This window comes from Embiotoca jacksoni, unplaced genomic scaffold (genome assembly GCF_022577435.1).
Source record: "Embiotoca jacksoni isolate LCO1_2020_lvr unplaced genomic scaffold, fEmbJac1.0.p SCAF_19, whole genome shotgun sequence".
In the NCBI taxonomy this organism is placed as follows: Eukaryota; Metazoa; Chordata; class Actinopteri; family Embiotocidae; genus Embiotoca; species Embiotoca jacksoni.
The window spans coordinates 9,721,140-9,741,742 of NW_027185329.1; the positions used below are offsets into that span (position 1 = coordinate 9,721,140).

General features: G+C 42.2%; 2 protein-coding genes and 3 non-coding genes across 5 annotated transcripts; all 5 read left to right on the forward strand.

The window, feature by feature from the left end:
- The first annotated feature begins 1,729 nt into the window (after positions 1-1,729).
- nppc (natriuretic peptide C) lies at positions 1,730-5,444 on the forward strand. The gene is made up of 3 exons (XM_069152895.1): positions 1,730-1,939; positions 3,051-3,344; positions 4,893-5,444. Exons 1-2 carry the CDS (start codon positions 1,847-1,849, stop codon positions 3,321-3,323), a joined length of 366 nt encoding a protein of 121 aa, XP_069008996.1. The 5' UTR covers positions 1,730-1,846; the 3' UTR covers positions 3,324-3,344; positions 4,893-5,444.
- Positions 5,445-11,275: 5,831 nt separating this feature from the next.
- Positions 11,276-18,897, forward strand: ncl (nucleolin). The gene is given in 17 exon segments (XM_069153409.1): positions 11,276-11,420; positions 12,489-12,587; positions 12,701-12,812; positions 13,214-13,321; positions 13,660-13,890; positions 14,136-14,288; positions 14,457-14,537; positions 14,718-14,841; positions 15,262-15,398; positions 15,543-15,669; positions 16,125-16,261; positions 16,406-16,535; positions 16,856-16,998; positions 17,231-17,357; positions 17,620-17,851; positions 17,853-17,910; positions 18,184-18,897. Coding segments are annotated over 17 exon segments (2,082 nt in total). The 5' UTR covers positions 11,276-11,402; the 3' UTR covers positions 18,249-18,897.
- Positions 13,433-13,570, forward strand: LOC138200667 (small nucleolar RNA SNORA57). The gene has a single exon (XR_011178417.1). It is a non-coding gene; the product is annotated as a small nucleolar RNA SNORA57 (small nucleolar RNA).
- On the forward strand, positions 14,575-14,642 carry LOC138200666 (small nucleolar RNA SNORD82). The gene has a single exon (XR_011178416.1). It is a non-coding gene; the product is annotated as a small nucleolar RNA SNORD82 (small nucleolar RNA).
- On the forward strand, positions 15,806-15,943 carry LOC138200668 (small nucleolar RNA SNORA57). Its single transcript, XR_011178418.1, has one exon. It is a non-coding gene; the product is annotated as a small nucleolar RNA SNORA57 (small nucleolar RNA).
- Positions 18,898-20,603: the final 1,706 nt, after the last annotated feature.

Consider the following 20,603-nt stretch of genomic DNA (forward strand, 5'->3'; position numbering starts at 1 on the left):
ACTGCCACTCTGTGTTCCAAAACAGACGGTGCTGCCTGAGATTGCACTCCATCCAGGAGCATTCCCCACTGCAAAAAATGTCCATTTTAACAACGTCCTTTTACTTCATCTCAAAGGGAAAACACACTTTTCTTGAAGCAAATGAATCATTATATCAGTGGGATGATATGGTTCCTTGTTTTGACACTTCTCTTGACACCAGTTGTGTGTTGATTGCAACTCTTTTTTAGAACACCACTGTTCTGGGGGGAAGCTTTAAACACTGCATGTAAGAATTATCACAAATAAAGAGATGTCGCAACAACGTTGTAATGCATTATATCTGATAACAGATTAGGCTACATGTAAATACAGCATATTAATGCCACAGATGAGCCTACAAATGTCATCAGGTAACAAAGTATTAGTGTCAGACAGATGGTTGTACCTTCTCGCTTCCACTGTGGTAAAATCTCCCCTTCTTTTTTACTGGACCCTTTGTTTTTGGGGTTTATTTTCTGAAAATGTCTTTAGAACACTCAAAATGAACAGCTGTAGCAGAACTCTCTGTTGGGCTACCAATAAGTGATCGAGATTCTTCAAAGCACTAGTTGGGAGCAGAGTGAAAAGTCAAAAGTGTTTGTCTCTGGACTTGTCTTATCATTCAAGAGTAATGTTTCAATTTTGTTTTCAAAACAATATTGCATACTTTCTTGATTGACACTCTTGTATTGTTACATATAAAGATTTCATGTTTATGTTTCTGTATGGAGCTGTGACACCATAAGCTAGAGTCTCGATCAGCCTCCTTTATGAGAGCAGTGGGTGGCTGTTTGAACAGAATCCAGTTAAAACACTAATCATGTGAGGCAGCCACAGGACTTCTGTTTTGATGCCACAAGTCTCACTGCAACTAAAAGCAAAGATATCTCCAAGATCTACAAAACCAGACAAAAATCACATCTGACCCAGTGATGTAGGTTTGGGTTTTTGCACACAACGTGTTTTTAAATTAAGACACATTAATGATTCATTATGAATCCCCCTGTTTTATATGAATCACTCCTTATGAACCATGAGATCCATTGTTCTTTGAACGGCTGATGTCATCGCTCTGCGTTAGGTAAGCTAACTTTTTGTGGACAGTTAAGGTGGCTGTATTGCAACATAAAATCCATCCCTGTTTCTTTGCATTACGCAGCAGCCCAACTTCACTTGGAACTAAATAGACGATGACACTGCAGTGAGGGGATGACATAAAATGATGTCAAATAAAATTCCACCTGTTTGAGATGCAAATGTTTAGATTAAGACATTAAGTGGATTTTCTCAACAACAACAAAAATCACTGTCATATAAGCTTAGTGTATCATATGAATTGTTGAGATGTTTTGCAGGACAGACGGCTGGCACCTCAAAAATCTTTTCTCTGCCAAAGTCTCTCTTCAGCTCTTAACGCGCAGCCTTTGAAACCACTTTTGGTTTCAGCTGCCGCATCTCAGCCAGAGGTCAAAAAGTTAAAAGACTGTGCTTTTTGATAGCTTATAGCCCATATCATTTCCTCTAAAGCACCGCTGACCGGAGCTTGTATCATTTAATTAATCCCTGCCATGACGTGCTTAGAGGCAGGTAGAGAAAACAGGGAATTGGCGTGGAAGGAGGACCATTACGCAGGTTGTCATGACATCACCATGGGCTGGTTATAAAACAGTGAGGACTGATACACGGAGTTAGAGAAGCACTTGAGGAGCTTTGGAGTAAAGGACGGACTCAAGCCTCTTATGTTTAACTGATTGACTGAAGCTACAGTGTTTCTGTCTGAACTACAGCGCAGAGGAATCCTTGTCAGAACACAAGACTTGCCAAAATGAACTTGTCGTACTTGGTAGCGTGTGGACTTATAGTCACTCTGCTTTCAGTGAGGATGGGGGCAAAACCTTTATCTCAAGCGCAGCAGAAGGTAAGAAGAACTCTCTTCTATCCCTCTTACTGAGAACTTAAACAGTTATTTTTGCACTATTGGCTGTTGGAAGCTGAGAGCTGCTTCAGAAGTGAACAGCTGTTCTGTGGTTCAAACGCCCAAGACTGTTGTTTTACGCATCGAATTTCATAATTTCAGTTACGTTGAGCAATTCAGCAAAGACAGTTTTTTTTTCCACACTCACAGTCTAAAACTTATTTTTATTTAATTCATAAAGAGACAGCATGTGTTATTTAACTAATGTCTAACCCCGATAGTCTCAGCATTTTTCTGCCCAGCATCATTTGTCAGTTTTAGCTTTTTGGCACCAGTGAACTCATTTAAGAGCGCCAAAGAGGACGACTAAGTAAGACGTGAAATATTGTATATGGATCCTTAAAATTCGGAGCACTTAAAGCACTTTAAGAAACAATTTAAGACTTTTGCTTTTTCAAATTGAATGTCAGCAAACGTAACAGTTTTGTGCGTAAAACCGTGCTTTGGCATTGAATTGCAGCCCGTCGAATCAACAGAATAACATCCAGACTTCAGAAGTAATGATTTCACATAAGTGTTGTAGTTATTTGTTTGGATGGTTAGAATTTAGGAACCCAGGTGGATGCCACAGTCTACGCTCTTTTCAGAGGAGCGGACTGCAGCCACCTGTCTTATATGATTCTTCTCTCAGGGTGAGGTGTCAGAGCTGAGCTCTCACTTATTCAAAAATAAATGTACAGAACCCCCCCACGGGAGGTTAACTACTACTTCATGGGTTTTACATAGGTTTAAATCAAATGAGAGCAGCATTTTGTGGATCTAAATTGTTGTTTTGTTGGATAAGAAACAATCACTCTTCCTACTCCGATGTTGCCATGCGTGTAACTCCTCAAAAAAAAAAATTCTCTCTTGGCCAATGCTTATTGTTTGAAAGTGAGTAATGAACCAAGTTGTGGTTAACTTCAAACATTATTCAATGATTGCTCTTCTCAAACAGGCACCAAGGATTGATTTGAATTTTATCATACGCTTAGGCTATCTCTTTGCACAATGTATTCGCCTCAGGAAGACATTGTTTATAAAAATTTAAAAAAAAAATGTTTAATTCTTCCAGTCTCTTAGAAGTTTGCTGGGCGAGGAGCTGGCAGAGTTTCTGGAGTCGGAGGAGAGGGAGAGGCAGCTAGAAACTGTGCGCTCGCGGATACGGTTACTGCGAGATTTACGGATGGACACCCGGGCCAGAGGGATGTGGGCTCGTCTCCTTAACGACCAGCCAGCAGCGAGGAGACACAAGTCGGGAAACAAGAAAGGGGGCTCCTCGTCGCGGAGTGGCTGCTTCGGACACAAGATGGACAGGATAGGAACCATCAGCGGCATGGGGTGCTAGGATTGGAGCAGCGCTGCGATGGTGAGTGGACTTTCATATCACAGTCCCAATTCCCACTTAGATGGACTCCCTGGAACCTCACGTAGGCTACTGACATATAAACACAATCCAGAGGGGGAAAATAAATGGGCAAGTAGAGGACAAAGACAATGAGACAAAAAACAATCGAGGGATAAAGTATGTAAAGATATAAGTAAAGTGTGTCATTTATAAAAGGGCTGTGCTAAAAGATGTAAAGCAGGAAAATATGAGCAAAGAAAGAAGGACAAGAGGGAAGTTTTACTTTTGTTAGTAGACATGGGAGGACTCCATGTCGAGCACAGAATGATGTAAATAATAAAGAAGAACAGAAGAAAAAACAGAGGTAAAAGAGAAAATCCAAAGCTCCTTTGTGTTTTTTGGTGGGTCTTGGCTGCTGGAAGGACTCAGAGTAGGTATGGTCGGAAGGAAGGAAGGAAGGAAGGAAGGAAGGGAGGAAGGGTGGGCGGGAGGGAGGGAGGGGAAATAAAAAGAAAGCAAGAAAGAACTAACAAAAAAAAGATGTTCAAGGTTATTTAGCTGGTTGCCTCAGGACAGTGTATGCTTTGCATTCATAAAATCAGGTATTAGTGGCAGCAATACACAACATAAAAGAGCAATGATAATGCGTGGTTGTATTCTGCCTGGTGAAAAATTCAAGTCGGGGTCAGAGGTCACCTTGGTGTAAGAAATCACATTCAACTAAATGTCATTGACTTTAGCTTTATGACTGACTCCACATTATCAGAAAGCAGATACTTGAGATGACGGAGGGGAAAAACATGACGTCTCAGACTAGTGATCTCATCAAGCCTCGACTTATAATCTAGACGTGTTCTCTATGAGGACAGGAAACCCTTTGAGACAGCAGGAAAGCCCACTTAAACTGATGTAAACTGATGTATGGGAAACAATCTAGTGGGCATTTAAGAAGTCCACTTTTGTAGTCATGTGCATCATCATGAATGATCCCATGTGCTTCATCCAGACAACAGGAACAATGTGTCATGTTTAGGAAAAAAGAAAGAGGACGGGGAGAAGGAAGTGGCGATGCATGCACACATTTATACGCACACTTGAAAACGCAGCACCCTGTGGTGGACGGTATCGTTCTGGGAAACACATTTTCTCTATTCCAAAACAACGTTGAGGCAACGCTGGTGAATGAAGTAATGAGGAAGCAAAGGTGACACACAATTAGTCCCAAGGCTTGAGGCCTTTTTTGTTGTTGTGGCAAACTGTGAAATCTTAATGGGGGAGTGTGATTTTTGTGACTAGCACTGGCAAGTGTGTTTTTTATCGTCTGACACCCGTAAATTTGGAAGTCTGTGTTAGATATGTGTTCTTCAGTGATGAAGTGGTTAGGTGAAGAGTCGAGGTAACAACTTTTGGTGAGATTAAAACAAGTACATTTGGAGATTCTCAGAATGTCGAGAGGCTCATGAATACAAACATTAGATAAAAATCACAGAATAAATATATTTGTTTTTAGTAAGCTGTCTCTGAAAGCTCAGTCTAACCTTTCCTCTCCTGTTTCTTCTCTTTCTCCAGATCTCTGGACGATGGGTTTGGACAACACACGTTGTTCTTACCTGAGGGAAAAAAAGAAAAAAAAGAAACTCATCACGTGATCGATTTTCGGTACGAAAGTCACCACGACCAGCATAAACAAAGACTGGAATGACAATGCTACAAAATCCTCATATAAATATATCGATATAATAAATATGCAGGTATATATACATATATACATATATGTATAGCATACAAAATGCTCAACAGATACAACCACAGATGCATACTACAACATGGTGGACAATGGTGTAAAAACTACAAACTGCAAAGCTGTATATTGTTGTTGCTACTGCTGCTGCTGCTGCTGCTGCTGTACATTAATGTACTTCATCTTCCCCTGCATAAATGTATTTATGTTTAAAAACTATTTATATGTTTATAAAAAAGAGATATTTATAAATATGAGTTTTATTTATGTAACATTTTGAAAATGGATGCAAACTGCAGGTCAATTCTGTTTTTCTTTTTGTCTCAAATAGTTGTAAATGTTTTCAAAAATGATAAACAAGAACATTCGATGTGCACTTACATGTATCCTCTCTGGGTGTTTGTGTTTTACTGCGGTGAATTCTAGTTACAGAACATTTTTGGTCTGTTTTTTGGGTGAAAAAGTGGTATCTTGGACATATCCATTTGTCTGGAAGGAATACGAACAGCTCACTGCCCAGCTGTCAGCCTGATCACCATTCATTTTTATGCCATTCACATTTTAAAATGGCTTTATTAGCGGGAAGTTGAACGAACCTACTGAAACAAAATAGGAACATGAAACATTAACATCCCCTACAGGGGGGAATTGCAGATAGTGATAGATTTAATCATTCTGGTAAAGGTTAAGTTGCGACCTGCACCCGAGAAAGTCAGAGATGTGTGTCACCGGGATGTATGGCCTCATGGTGCAAAGCAAGTCTATACGCGTCTTTAATCAACATTCAGTACAGGTTTAGGCCACTAAATTGTTTACTGAAGAGAGACAAACATTATGGGGAAAGTGAAAAGGTGATATTGTACTATTACAATATAAATTCACATTGTGACCCGGAGGGATTTAGACTTGGAGCAATTAGGTATAATACCCAAATTACCAATTACGTTTATCACTCATTGTAAAGATGTCAGTGGGGTGAAGCTTCAAAAGCAGACATGTTTATCATGTTCCTGTGACTCTTCACCATCCTTTGAAATAAAAAGAATAAATATGATGTTGGAGGGCAGAAAAAAGTAAGCAGTTGGTTTAAAGTTTTTTTGCAGTAACATTTAGAACTTGGATCCAAGTCAAACCTTTACTTCCACAGCCTCGAGTTATATGATGATAGTAAGGATGATAATACATGTTTTATTTATATGGTACGCATCTAAAAGCTAAGTTTCCTAAGTAAAAGGCCTTAAGGAAAATTGTAAAGTATATCCCAAAACAATCCCTGAATATGTGAGATATACAGAGAAACAAACAAGCAAGTCAAGGATATAGGATGGAAAGATATAAAAGCAAGTCAATAAAAGTGTGTTTATGAGGAAAACGTGAGAATGAATTAATTAGATGAAGTTCCTGAGACAGGTTGTTTCACAGTCTTATGGTATAATCACATAGAAGGGGGCAAAGTCAGAAAGGCACTGGACGGATATCTGTAGGTGTTAGGTTTTTTTTTCTATCTGGGAATGGGTTAAAATAGAATTAAGGTAGTAGATTCAAGTAAGGTCACGAGATCTTTACTATACTGTAAATATGTCGGACGATAAACCTTTATGACTGTGAAAATCATCTTTTAGAAAATCCTTTCAAATTTCCTAAAGATGTTATTTCCCGTGTGAATCAATGTGCTCAACCATGGAGTCTTAACATTGATGACGTGCACAGTTATACTCCCACACTAGAGGGCAACGTAGAGCTGAGGGAGACAAAGACACCTGTTGCAAAATCACAGCGAGTCCCATTGTTTAACAAAATATGAACAATTTTGTGTAAAATTTCAGTGACTCAACTGGTTCATTTTCAAAACCTTATTTCTTATGTTAAGTAACTCAAAGGAAAACCATAATAATAAATCAGCTTTTATCCACAAGGTTTTATTCATGAAAATGCAATTAATTATATTTTGTATGTCTTTTTTCTTGTTTGCTGACTAACAGAAAACCCTTTTTACTACATGTGGGAGGCTCAAATTCATTGGCATACAATCTTAAACACACACACATACCCCTACACATTACACATACACACATGATAATTTATTAAATTGTGTTTTGAGAGAGTCTCATCGGAGTTATAAAGTCTGACAATTGCTTAGAAAGATTGCATAACAGAGGACAGGGATTATTTAAAAGGATTGTTTTCTCAGACCGTTCCTTCATAACATTCACATACTCCAAATGAAAAAACAAAAACAAAGTATGAACACCAGAATTCAGCTGAGTGCTTCAGATACCACAACAAAAACTATTTGCTGAGGTTTTTATGACAAAATGCAAATCCTGTCTTAAAACAAACTTTTTAAACCTCTTCATTTTTTTATGAATCTGATTGTCTGTCTATTTTTGCACTTTTTGTAGTTTTTATGGTTGCTGAATCATTGTATAAATGTGACTTATGCAGGTTGGATGTTATATTTGATGTCTAACATGCGTATTAAATTCATGCAGAGCATGTGAATATTTACATTTCCTTAGCTCAAGAAGCTACAGCTATTCCCTCGTGAACAAAAAAGGCCCAATATCCAGGCTATATATACTTTATAAGTATATTTATAAGTCTTCATCCACCCATTTTCTCCCATTTATCTGAGGTCAGGTCGCAGAGGCAGCAGGTTGAGGAAGTTAGCCCACACGTCCCTCTCTCCAGAAACCCATAGCAACATTTTCCAGCTCCTGTTCCAAGTGTACCCCGGTGTGTCCTACCAGTTTGACATGCCCAGAAAACTTCCAATGGTCTGCGTCCAGGTGGCATCGTAGATCGACTTGTAAATCAAAAGCTTTTCCTTCCTGCTCAGCTCCCTCCACCAAAATGTACGATGCCTGCCTTGCTGCTGATGCCACAGTGATCCCCATGTCAGTCTCTTGCTCCATCAAACTCTCATCATGAACAAGACCCTGAGATTTGGGGCAAGACCACCGCCCCTACCTGAAGGAAGCAGACCACCGTTTTCCAGTAGAAAACCACAGCCTCAGTGTTGGAGTTGCTCACACTCAACCAGCCACTTAACACTTGGCAGCAAACTACTCCAGCGCATGCCGAAAGTCACCGTCTGAAATTTGCAGATGATGTGGTTCTTTTGGCTTTATCAGAGAAACAATTCTGAGAATCCCAAACCAGACAATCTCTTTCCCCTGGCTGCACCTTTAGATCCTGTTCATGAAAATCACAAGGAGGATTTATGATAAGCGACAACCTTGGCGGAAGCCAAGACCCACTGGAAACCTGTTGGACTTTCTGTTGGACTATGGTTGTAAAGGGACTAATAGCAATGTCCTTGAAACCTCATATTCCTGCAGTGCCCCCCCCCCCCCCCCCCACACACACACACACAAGATCCCCCAAGGGATCCATTCATAGGTCTTCTCCTTGTCCACAAAACAAAATATTGATAGCCTTCAGCATCTTAGGCCTGATCTCATCCACTCCTGCACCTTTGTACTGAGGAGCTTCTTAACAATCGGAGGCACCTCTGCCAGAGATATGAATGAGTGTCAAACTCAGCTTCTTCCCCAGAGGAAATGCTGGTCGGGTTTAGGAGTTCCTCAAATTGCTCCTTTAACCTTCAGACCCAACATTTCCCCTGACAACAGCCTGGAGGTTGTACAATAAGTCTTTGACAGAGAATTGAGAGTCAAGACAATGGGAAACTACTTCTTGTGTCTTTTAATTTGTCCACTCCAGGAATACAGTACAGTGCAGACAAATTGATTATGTGATGCTGCTGTCCTGATGAAAATGTGTGGCCCTAAAGCAGTCAATAACTCACAGCAGCAGTCACAAGTCTTTAGTATTTAGCTCCATTTGAAATGCCGTATAAAATTGACATATTAGAAAATGTTACTGGGGATTTACTTCTGTTTTCACAGCTGATTTGAAGTGTTACTATATATGAGCCATTTTGGGTGGTTACCCACGAATAATGCATTTCCTTGTCATAAAGAAAATCCCCACACCTAAACTACCAGGATCACTGTGTCTGCGTAGTGATGCACCTCCTTAAATACCTCTTCTAACTCAAAAATAGTATTTCAGTTGTTCTGACATTCAGTTTGAAACTCATCAGCAAGGAAACAATGGTGATCACAAAGCATGAAGGTTATGGCACGAACAACACAACAGATGAGTAACATTTTATTTTTCCTCTTGAACAGTTGAAGTTAGAGGGGGTGAAAAGTGGGCGAGAAAGAGCAACATTTTATGCTGGTAGACAGCTGGAGGATGGATAGTTTGAAGTTTTCCACTCTACGAGACACCAGAGTTCAAGAGAAACCCCATCAGTATCAATGATAAGTGAACAAAGTCTTCAACTCATGTTCAAGTTTTTATTTTATTCTTTTCATTTTTTTAAATTTTGCAAGGAAAATAGTTCAAATGACTTTTCTGTTTGACGAAGAAAACTACTGAAGGAAGCTAGTAAAACTAAGTAAATACGATATATTACCTCTTGGTAATCACAGCATGTGTAGCATTATTTCAGCAAGACTCCTCTGTGAGTGAGGGATGTAAAATGCAATGCTGCCTCTGTGTGGTGTTGAGGGTTAATTACTCAAATGTGCTGCTCATGTCCCCTGAGATTCAGCTGACTGACCGTTGGATTAGATGTCCTGTTGGATTGTGTTGATAACAGTGTTCTTATATAATTTCTACTGCATCAATATACAATTGATATTGTAGGGGGGTGGAACACCATAGTTATTTCATACTGTCAGGTATTTTAGGTTAACCTGCAATGATTAGGCATTTTTATGAAGACGTGTAAAATATGAATCTGTACTGTGACTGGAAACTTTACAACAATTTAAGAATAAGTAAAGATAAGGAATAACTGAAATGTATTATATTACTGCTCTATCGTGTTTATTTCTGTGGATCAGTGGTGGAAGAAGTGCGCTTTTACAGTAAAACAACCAATACAGCGATGTAAAAATACTTCATTACAAGGAAAAGTCCTGCCTGACGAGAATAAAAGTCCAGAAATATTCGCAGCAAAATGTTTTTGGTCCCTCTTACTGATATATTATTGTATATGACATCATTAAATTGTTGCTACTGGAGAATCCGTGTTACTGTTGTAGCTGGTGCAGGCGGAGTGAGTTTGAACGACTTTATGTCAAGTTTAATAAACGGGGAGAGCAGATAAATCTGAGGGTTGGTCAAATGATTACTGGGGGAGGAAAGAAAAAAAAAAAAAAGTTTTGATACACAAATGTTTTGGGATTTTTTTTTTTTTTTTTTTTGCTCTTGCTGAGATATTGGATGTTATAATTGTTGAAATGAAACTATATGAGAGGTTTAAAAGAAGGAAAAAAAAAATCACGATTTGATAGAGCTTTTAACAATGACATCTATGACATTTGAAATGTGACCTTGACCACACACTGCTTTTTGTAAGACATCAAAAGCCCAAAAAGTTGGAAGCCACAAGTTTAATCTCGACCAATGTATTGTAGGCCTATTTAAAAGCGCTTTATATTATCTATTGTGTCAAATAGACACTGTTAAAAGTAGCCTAAATAAATAAATGTAGAGGAACAGAAAGTACAATATTTCCCTCAAAGATGTAGTGGAGTGGAAGTTGGATGAATCAAATTGAAATACTCAAATTTGTATTTCAGTACAGTACAGTAAAGTGAAAGTAGCTACTTTCCAGCATTGCTGTAGACTCAGGCTGTGTTCCGCATGTTACGTTACACGTGGTTGATGTTTTATGGCAACTGGCCCGAACCACGTGGTTCATATAAACAGCTGCATGGGACATAAAGAGCTTTTTGTTGTGTTACCATTACAAAATATACAGTTTATCAAATTGTCGACAATTTCTATTCCTCTTAACATTTAAAGTCCAAAATATTACCACGTTACAATAATAAGTCTCTTTTTAAATTCAGAATAGCATACAACTGATTTCAGTAAGTAAACCACAAAAGCAACGACAGTAATTTTATCACGTAATTATTTATTTCATGAATTTATTTATATCGGTAAAGGGGTGAGGGGGGTGGGGGGGGGGGGGCAACAATTAATTCTTTGTTATTGTGCAGTAATAAATTCTTTGTAAGGCGAGGCGCGGGCACGACAGAAATATAACAACTTGTGATTGGTGGGCACGGTCATGTGGGCGGGTCCACGCGAGCGCGCAGAGCAGGAGAGTAACGAGCGCGTCTTCGACTTATCTGTCTTTCCTTTCCAATGTCCCACCGAGTAGGCAGAGCCACGTGCATGCATTAGCTAATTCTGTTACTTGTCTCCAAACGTCCAGCAATTTGTGTTTCACCGAAACACACAACGGCACCATGGTGAAGTTAGCAAAGGTAAGGCCCGAACGACGTCTGTTTTAATTGTTTAATCCGTTGTGCGCGCTTGTGATAGAAATGTTTACGCGTGAGGCCTTGACGGAGAAGTTGCTGCGTTTTGAGAGGAAAAGAAGGGGGGAGATGTATCCTCGTGTATGGCGACGAATGCTTTCTTTTATTAAAAAAAAAAAAAAAAATTGTCGAAAAGTCTTCATCGAACAAAGTGCCTGGTGGGAGATGCTCTCGAGATAAATCCGGTTTTTTTTTTTTTTTTTTTTTTTTTCGTTCTTTTTTTATTGAGGTCGGCCATGTTTGTGCCTTGGGTTGGTTCCCATGCAGGGCCCGCTAACGCTAACAAGACTACCCAAGATGGCTTTCATGCGCGCTCTCGACTTTCAGCGTGTTAGTTTAAAGATACACGGGAGTGATTTTGACTTTTATTTACACTAGCCACCGAACTCTTTAATATTAAACCTTTGAAAAGATCGTTTGTTTTAAACGTGAAACGTGCGCTCTATACTACCATCATTTAGCATTGTCCCAATTTTGTTCCTGTGACGCTTATTTCCTTTTAATTCTCTGACGTAATACGCATGCGTCGCCGCGTTTGGCTTTTTATTTGCAATTTGATTCGCAGTTTAACCGCTTTTTTTTTTTTCTTCTTATTCTTTTTTTTTTCCCCCCACGATAGGAGGGTGAGCACATGTTTGAAAAAGGTGGTGCGCATACGGTAAAATTAGCCACCGCGCTAGCTGGCCGACCTCCTTAGCTCCACGTGGGTTGTGCGCCTGCTCTGAGTGACACACGAGGCGAACTACAGAGGACGCGGAGAGCTGACGCTAAACTGCCCCCATGTTTAACCCACGTATTTGTTTGTTACAGTAATTCAATCATTAGTGGAGTTGGGGCTCCTCACGTGTTGTTACTTTTATACGTTTACACGGTGCAAACGGGTTTGCGAAGATCACCTGGAGCACCGGGATCACCTTAGTAGTTCCTAGTAGAACCTGTGCTTGGACTAATGCAATCATTTTTATTGAATTATTTATTTATTTATTTTTTGCATTTCATCCTTTCCCCTTAAAGGCAGCAAATACTCAAGCAGCTCAGAAGAAAAAGGCCCCTCCACCCCCTAAAGAAGTGGAGGAGGAATCCAGTGAAGAGGACAGCAGCGATGAGGAAGAGGTACGTTTACTTTGAAGTGTTTGTGTGCATTTCTAGAAATCACAATGTATAAAAATATATATATATTTGAAGTAAATTTAAAGTTTTAAAAATGATTTTTGTTTAAATTGCAGACTCCTCCGCCCAAAGTGGTGAAGAAAGCCACACCAGCTAAAGCCGCCCAGGTTGTTAAAAATGGCTCCGCTGCTAAAAAAGCCGAAAGTGAAGATGACGATGATGATTCTGGTAAGCAATGAAATTCAACCTTTTATTCTGGGGGATTTCCATAGTATGTATGTGGGGGTAAAAAAGAAAGAAAAAAAAAATCTCGGTGGTTCAGTTTCATGATGTCAACCTGCTCTAACTTTATTTGTGTAGTATATTTTTTCTATCGATATTCAGGATAGTGCAACTTGATATATACACACTGACGTAAATGTTATTAAATAGACATGCAGTAGTCGAATGATAAATGCACAGGAAGTGTTGATAGTGTATGATAACTATATTAATGCCATGTTTTTGGACCGTCTCTGCTTGAATGTCTGTTGTTACACCAACGGCAGTATTTGTATTTATCCAATGTAAATGTTCGCAACTTGAACATAATGTGTCAAAAGAGCTCATGATATGTCAATCATCAACAGAGGAGGAGTCTGAGGAGGAGGCCCCCCCACCAAAGAAGACGCCTGCAAAAGCAACCCCAGCTAAGAAAGCTCCCGCAAAGGCAGAGGAGTCCGATGATGACGATGATGGTATGTCCTGAAGTGCATTTGTGCTATGACGGATCACAACAGTTGATGACAGAGTTGGATAAAGTCCCAACATACAGTCGGGCGTTGTTTAAAACGAAAGTGACCGCACGTCCTCCATTTCTTGGCATACATGTGGTTGTTTAGTACCCATGTGTGTAATGTACGGAGGTATAACAAAGGCAGCGCTATGTCTTCGGTACCGGTGTGTTTTATCGTCTGCCGGTCCTATCCTCAATCGCTGTCACATTCTTGTGTTTTATCACTTTTGGTAGACTTGAAAGAGATCTTGTTTAAAATTACAATTGAAATTTATTTTTCACGCATCGTTTTCCGTTCAGATGAGTCCGAAGAAGAGGCCCCACCACCCAAGAAAGCAGCCAAGCCAGCTGCTAAGCCCCCAGCGAAGGCCAAACCTGCTAAAGAGGAGTCCTCCGAGGAGGAGGATGACGATTCAGAAGAAGAGGCCCCACCCCCGAAGAAGGCTCCAGCTAAACCAGCTGCCAAATCCGCTGCAAAGGCCAAGCCTGCTAAAGAGGAGTCATCTGATGATGATGACGACGATGAAGATGGTGAGACTTTGTCTCTAATTTCTTCGTATTTGTTTTAGATAATGCAAGTCTTTTGTATTTGACACCGAGTCACTGGAGTGGCTTGCTTTGAAACTACAGTTACAGCTGTGTGATGATCAACAAGGGACTTAATACTGACAGTGTATGATGTCACCTTTCGTATATCTGACGCGGGCGAACTGCAGGCGGTCACACATGTTGATTTGGTCAGTGATTTACAGCTCAACGATGTTTCTGCTTTCCAGACTCCGAGGAGGAGATGGACACCACTCCAGCCTCAGCAGCCACCAAGGCAAAGAAAGCAGGCATGGTGAAGGCCAAGGAAGAGTCAGAGGATGAGGATGAAGATGACGAAGAGGAGGATGATGAAGAGGAGGATGACGACGATGACGAAGAAGGTGAGTTTTAAAATGTGATGGAAGTTCATCGAATTAAAACTTGTGCAAAAGTCGAATTCCAAAATTTAACCGCCGCACGCACTTTTACAGAATGTGTGTTGTGCTTCTTCATGGTGAGCTGGCGAACTGACTTAAAAATTATGCAATGCTACTTGTTCTGTACAGCAGCTCCCGTGACGCCCGGAAAGAGGAAGGCAGAGAGCAAGAAGGACACCCCTCCTGCCAAGAAATCAAAGTCAGAAGCCGAAGGTAAGAATGAATGCACCGGCCCACTGATCAGACTTTAAACATAATGATGATCAACAAGGGACTTAATACTGATGTGTGATGTCACCTCTGTTAGTCTGAATCTGTCTGGCATCGTTGTTCTAACAAAAACCGTTTTACGCAAATCATTAAACTCATTGAAATTGTGCTTCCATTTGTCAGGGTTTTCTCTGTTTGTTGGGAACTTGAACTCCAACAAAGACTTTGAAGAAATCAAAGCATCACTGAGGAAATTCTTCACCAAGAACAGCCTGGAGGTCGTTGATGTCCGGTTAGGAGGATCAAAGTAAGCACTCAATTAAAAATATATATATATATATATACATTAACCTCCTCTGCTGTGCATACTGATGATTTGTACTTTTTAATTAATGCTCAGGTGTGTGTGTGGAGTTTTGGGTTGACAGAAATCTTATTGAAAAAGTATTTGGAACGAACCTGACTCGGACTATTCCATTGTCAGTATATGTGGGGAAAACGATCCAGTATTACCTCTGAAGTCATATTTGAACGTTAGATCCAGATGTGGGTCATTGTTAATCCTTCAAAATAAAGTAACTGGTTCTCGCGTCATTGTAAATTAAATGCACTCGTTGTTTGACTGTTTGTTGTCTTATTTAAAAAGATGACGTTAGTCTGTAGATGCAGCATGAGACATTGTCATTCAGAGTGAAGCAGGAATGTCTAATGGTTCGTCCTTCAACAGGAAATTTGGCTATGTGGACTTTGCATCTGAGGAGGACTTGCAGAAGGCACTGGAACTCAACGGCAAGAAGGTCATGGGTCAGGAGGTGAAGCTGGACAGGGCCAGAAGCAAAGAGGGTGCACAGGAGGGCAAGAAAGGTAAAAGATGCCTTCAAAAAAAAAAAAAAAAAAAAAAAAAACTACACCTGGTGCTCTTTTAATTAACTCGATTAAACGTCTCTCAGAAGTTGAAAAGAAGTCGGTTGCAGTACACCCATACTGACGTTGACATGTGTTCCACAGAGAGGGACGCTCGGACACTGTTTGTTAAAAACCTTCCGTTCTCCGCGACGGCTGAGGACTTGAAAGAAGTCTTTGAAGATGCGGTCGACGTCAGGTTGCCTCAAGGCCAGAACGGTTCCAACAGAGGGTAAGAGCACGGCAGCATGCGACTGTTTCTTGTTTCAGTCCCACAAATATGACAATCATGGGAAGGATAGGAAACGTGACTTTTCTAACTGATGCAGGTGTAGAAAACCAAATGTCAAACGAAAGTGACCACACGTCCTCCATTTCTTGGCATACATGTGGTTGTTTAGTACCCGTGTGTGTAATGTACGGAGGTATAACAAAGGCAGCGCTATGTCTTCGGTACCGGTGTGTTTTATCGTCTGCCGGTCCTATCCTCAATCGCTGTCACATTCTTGTGTTTTATCACTTTTGGTAGACTTGAACGAACATGTATTTTCATATGCGTTCTTTGCCTCGATCAGTCAGAGAGAAATATGAACATTTCAAATGCATTAGAACAGTTAAAATATAGAATGAAGCAAAATGCATATTTAAAGGCATTTTCGAGATGAGTAATATTTCCTCCATTTACAGCATTGCCTACATCGAGTTCAAAACTGAGGCCGAAGCCGAGAAGATGCTGGAGGAGGCCCAGGGAGTTGATGTACAGGGGAGGTCCATCATGGTTGACTTTGTTGGAGAAAAGAGCCAGAAAGGGGCCAAAGTGGCAGGTGAGCTGAAGACATTTAAGAAAGGTGAAGCTGTATTTACGCCTCGCGCGCGGCTCCCAACATAAGAGTTTGCTGTGTGGTGTTAATATTCCCAGATTGCCAAAGACGATGCCCTTTTCAATCCTTGTTTCCTTTCTCCCGCAGTGACCGGAGGAGCCAGTAAAACGCTGGTAGTGAATAATCTCTCCTTCAACGCCACAGAGGACGCGCTACAGTCCACTTTTGAGAAGGCCGTTTCTATAAGGATTCCACAGAAAGATGGCCGAGCCAAAGGGTAGGTATCCGCACGGCATGAGCGAGGAACTGGCTTGACCGGGCAAAAGTGACACGTTTTGGCTCCGGCGAGGACGTTGTCCGTAAAACTGAAGCACCTTCTCATGAGCTCCGCTTAATCTTCCCCGTGATTCTGCATGGATTCGCACGAGAAGCAGAGCCAGTGAACAGTCAGAACAGGCCCGTCCTACTTCCGCGTGGACGTCGCTCATGTCTGCTGTGCAACAAGTGCAGTTGTCCAGTGGAAGGAGTCTTCGGGTTTAAAGCCACGTGAATGTGCACGTTGACCCCGTTCCTGATGTTGTGCTTCTCTCCTCTTAGTTTTGCGTTTGTAGAGTTCGAGAGCATGGATGACGCCAAGGAAGCTCTTGAAAGCCTCAACAACACAGAAATCGAAGGCCGGTCAATCCGCCTGGAGTTCAGCCAGAACAGCAGCGGGAGAGATGGAGGCCGCGGGAACTCCGGTAGGTCTGCAGACCGGAATCCAACGAAGCAGCCGTTGTCCGTGTTGGGATGCTAAGTTATCCCGGCCAGATGTGATGGATCATTAGTCGAGTCCTGATCCGCTCTGTGCCTGAAGCTCCAGCTCGATTTTAATTATGTTGGATTTGTCCAGATTATCATTGTGGTGGATTGTTTTTTTTTTGTTTGTTTTTTTTAACGATACCCCCCCTTTTTTTGTTTCGTTTTTATCAGGTCCGACAAAAACCCTCTTTGTCAAGGGTCTCTCAGAGGACACGACGGATCACACCCTTAAGGATGCCTTTGAGACTGCCGTAGCAGCCAGGATAGTTACAGACAGAGACACGGGGTCATCAAAAGGGTGAGTCTGGAGACGTGTAAACGTCCCCTCTGCCCGCTGACTCTTCTCGTGAGCACCGCTCTGTCGATCAGTGACGGTGTTCGGATTCGCATGAGAAGTAGAGGAAACTCGCAGTAAAACAGGCAGCTACCTCAGTGGGAGTTGCCCATGTCTGATGCGAAACAGTCGACACCTTTCCGAAACTCCCAATTCCTGTGATTGATTTTAGTGAAGTTTAACCAAGTCGTCGTCGTCCCCCCCCCTCCCCCGTCTTTCTCTGCAGCTTTGGCTTCGTGGACTTCGACAACGAGGACGACTGCAAGGCGGCTAAGGAGGCGATGGAGGAAGGCGAGATCGACGGCAGCAGGGTGACCCTGGACTACGCCAAGCCCAAGGGTGACGGCGGCTTCCGCGGAGGCCGAGGCGGCGGCGGCGGCTTCGGCGGCCGCGGCGGCGGCGGCAGAGGAGGTCGGGGTGGTTTCGGCGGCTTCGGCGGCCGCGGCGGCGGCAGAGGAGGAGGAAGGGGGGGGACCTCGTGGAGGCGGACGTGGCTTCGGACGCGGCGGTTTTGGAGGTAGGGGATTACACTGGACCCAGTGGGGGGGGGGGGGGGGGGGGGGGGGGGGAGGACGTTGTAGCCAAACCTTAAGAATTGGATAATATACGTTGAATGAATCGGAACATCAAGCGACACCTTGAACAAGTTGGACGAACTAACTTTACTGTTTGGGACTTTGATCGACGTTGACCGTGTCCCCTTTCTTTCTCCCCGTCAAGTCATATTTGGTTTCAAGTGCCGATGCTGTCCGACTAAACGTTCCTGTTTTGCCCCCCCCCCCCTTTTTAGGTGGAAGAGGTGGCGGTGGATTTGGAGCCAAGCCCCAGGGGAAGAAAATCAAGTTTGATGACTAAAGCCTTGGTCCGTTTTACTTTTTGAATGAACTCTGGTTTCATCATCTTTCAGAGCTTTTGGACATTCCAGAAAGCGTCATTGGTATATATTTAACTGTAAACGGGCATTTTAGCCCTTTATTTAGACCCCTCAAACCTTCCACACACCCCCCCCCCCCCCCCTTCTGTACCAGACGGTACTTTTGACCTTTTCAGCTTAAGTGCTACGTGTGAGTAATGAATGTCCCGAATGCAAACCTGCACCTCTCACCCTCGTTAGCTTACATGCTTTTCCGAAGGAGTAAAATGGAATGGGTCTGGCAAACTGAGTTTGCTGTGAAAAATATGCTTGTTTTGCCAGATACATTGTGTAAATGTAAACAGTTTGTATGATTTCATTTTACCTTTTGTAAAAAAAAAACAAAAAAAAAACAACAACTCTTGTATCCATATGTTTTTTTGTTTTTGTCATTTAGTTTACTTTAGATGCAAAGTTTTACTGTAATGTGCAAAGCATATTTTGATAGACGAGTCCATTCTCTAAAGTCGGGTGTTAAAAAATAAGGCAAAGATGTTCGTGTCCTGTTTGTTTGGTGGGGTACAGTTGATGTCTGAGTTGCGGATGAAAGACCTCTGATCTATATAACATAAAATATTTGTAGTGCATTGACTTAATTTTTTTTTTTTTTTTTTTTTTTAATCCAATCCTTCAAGATTTTCACACGATTAAATAAAACCATGTAGGTGGCGATTTTTAAATGTCTGCCCTTATACTCAATCTGAAGCATCAGCAGGGGTCCCACAGGCATAAAATATTCCACGTGCGTCTTGTCGGGTGATGAACCGTCACCGGGACGCGACACACCCGAGGTGACGCTTTACTTGAATATATCCCAGCTTGTAATTTAACGAGGACCCCTTTTTTTTTTTTTTTTTTAATTTTTATATACATGGTGCTGTTGAAAGGTGTCGGTGGTGGTGTCCAGATCCTCCGACACGGATGACGCATCTTTTAAAGAATGCGTTTTGATATTTCTCAAACCTCCGTAAAGTACGGAACCCGCTCTTCAGTAACGCCGGTTGCCCGGTCTAAAGCCTTCATAAATATATACCGCCAGAAAATAACTAGATTGGTGATGAGCCTCGGTTTCCAGCAGGGGGCGCTCTCCGGCAACACTGCCTTTCCCCATGCGAACGAGGCGGACTTGGGACACCGATCGGGGCTCGACCCGGTGAAGAACTGTAAAGAGAGTGCGAGGGCGATCACGCTGCAAGAGAAGTCTGAATAATTTGAATTTGTCATAATCTGCTGAATTAGATGAGCATGTTCTGTTTTATGATTGGATGATCCAGAGCTGAAGACTTAATTGTCAGCTTTTTTATTTTTTTTTTTATTTTTTTTTTTTTACACTTTGCATCCTGACGGTCTGTTACAGCTTTAAAAAACAAAAAAAGCGGAGTTGCATTTCAGCTGCCTATATCAATTCCCTTTGCAGATGAGAAGTCACCAGATCGAGCTCGTCAGAATTCATCTTCTGAGCATCATTGCGATCCATCCGGTGATTGTTGAAATATTTGAATACCAAAGTCCGCCTTGCGGTGGCAGTAGAGTCGAAGGCAAACTGCGACGCCGCCGTACGAATCGAGAAGTGTGATGGATTTTGCTCGGTGCTCCAGCGGTCGCGTCGAGGCTTGAGCCTGTCCCTCTTTGTTACCCCGGGAGAGCGAGGGAACGGGAAGATTTAAGTCGGTCCTCGTCCTAAAACGGTCAAATGGTCACGGGTGTTCAAATTTGAGGAGTCGGAACCGGACGTCGAGCTAAAAACTTACTGGGATCGTGCACACGGTGCCCAGAACACGGATGGACGGGAAAGGTGGACGCGGACTGTCCCCGACGACGAGGACGCGAGGCAAACTTAAAAACTCGTACGGGACAAGACGCGTGTCTCGACGGGACAAACTCGCTCGCTTTGAGGTCACTTTTTTTTTTTTTATATATCACTTCCCCAGAACCTGAACTGTTCCTGCCGTCTTGATTTAAGAGGACATGAGCAGATTAGCTCTGACCCCGGGCTCGGTTCAGGTCCTGCTTGTCAGCGACACGACCAGACGGGGCGTGGGAGGACGGGGGGGGGGGGGGACAGCGGGACAGCAGTACGCTGTCATCTGATGGCCCTGCCAGCTGAACAGGGATCTTTGTTCCTGAAGGTGCCTGGGCGGGAGGCGCCGATGATGGCACCACTGAATACCTCCATTTAGAGATTTGTCCCCCCCCCCCCTCCCCACCCCATCAGTGCCAGAGATCCCGCTCGCTTTTTTTTTTTTCCTCCGCGCCGTCACGTCGGCCGTCCGGAACGACCTTGCGCGCCTTTCTTT

What these genes read in the sequence shown, in the direction of transcription:
- nppc (XM_069152895.1), top strand. Translation starts at nt 1,847, where the DNA reads ATGAACTTGTCGTACTTGGTAGCGTGTGGACTTATAGTCACTCTGCTT. An exon ending in TATCTCAAGCGCAGCAGAAG is followed by an intron (nt 1,940 to 3,050) that starts GTAAGAAGAACT and finishes TAATTCTTCCAG; the next exon opens with TCTCTTAGAAGTTTGCTGGG.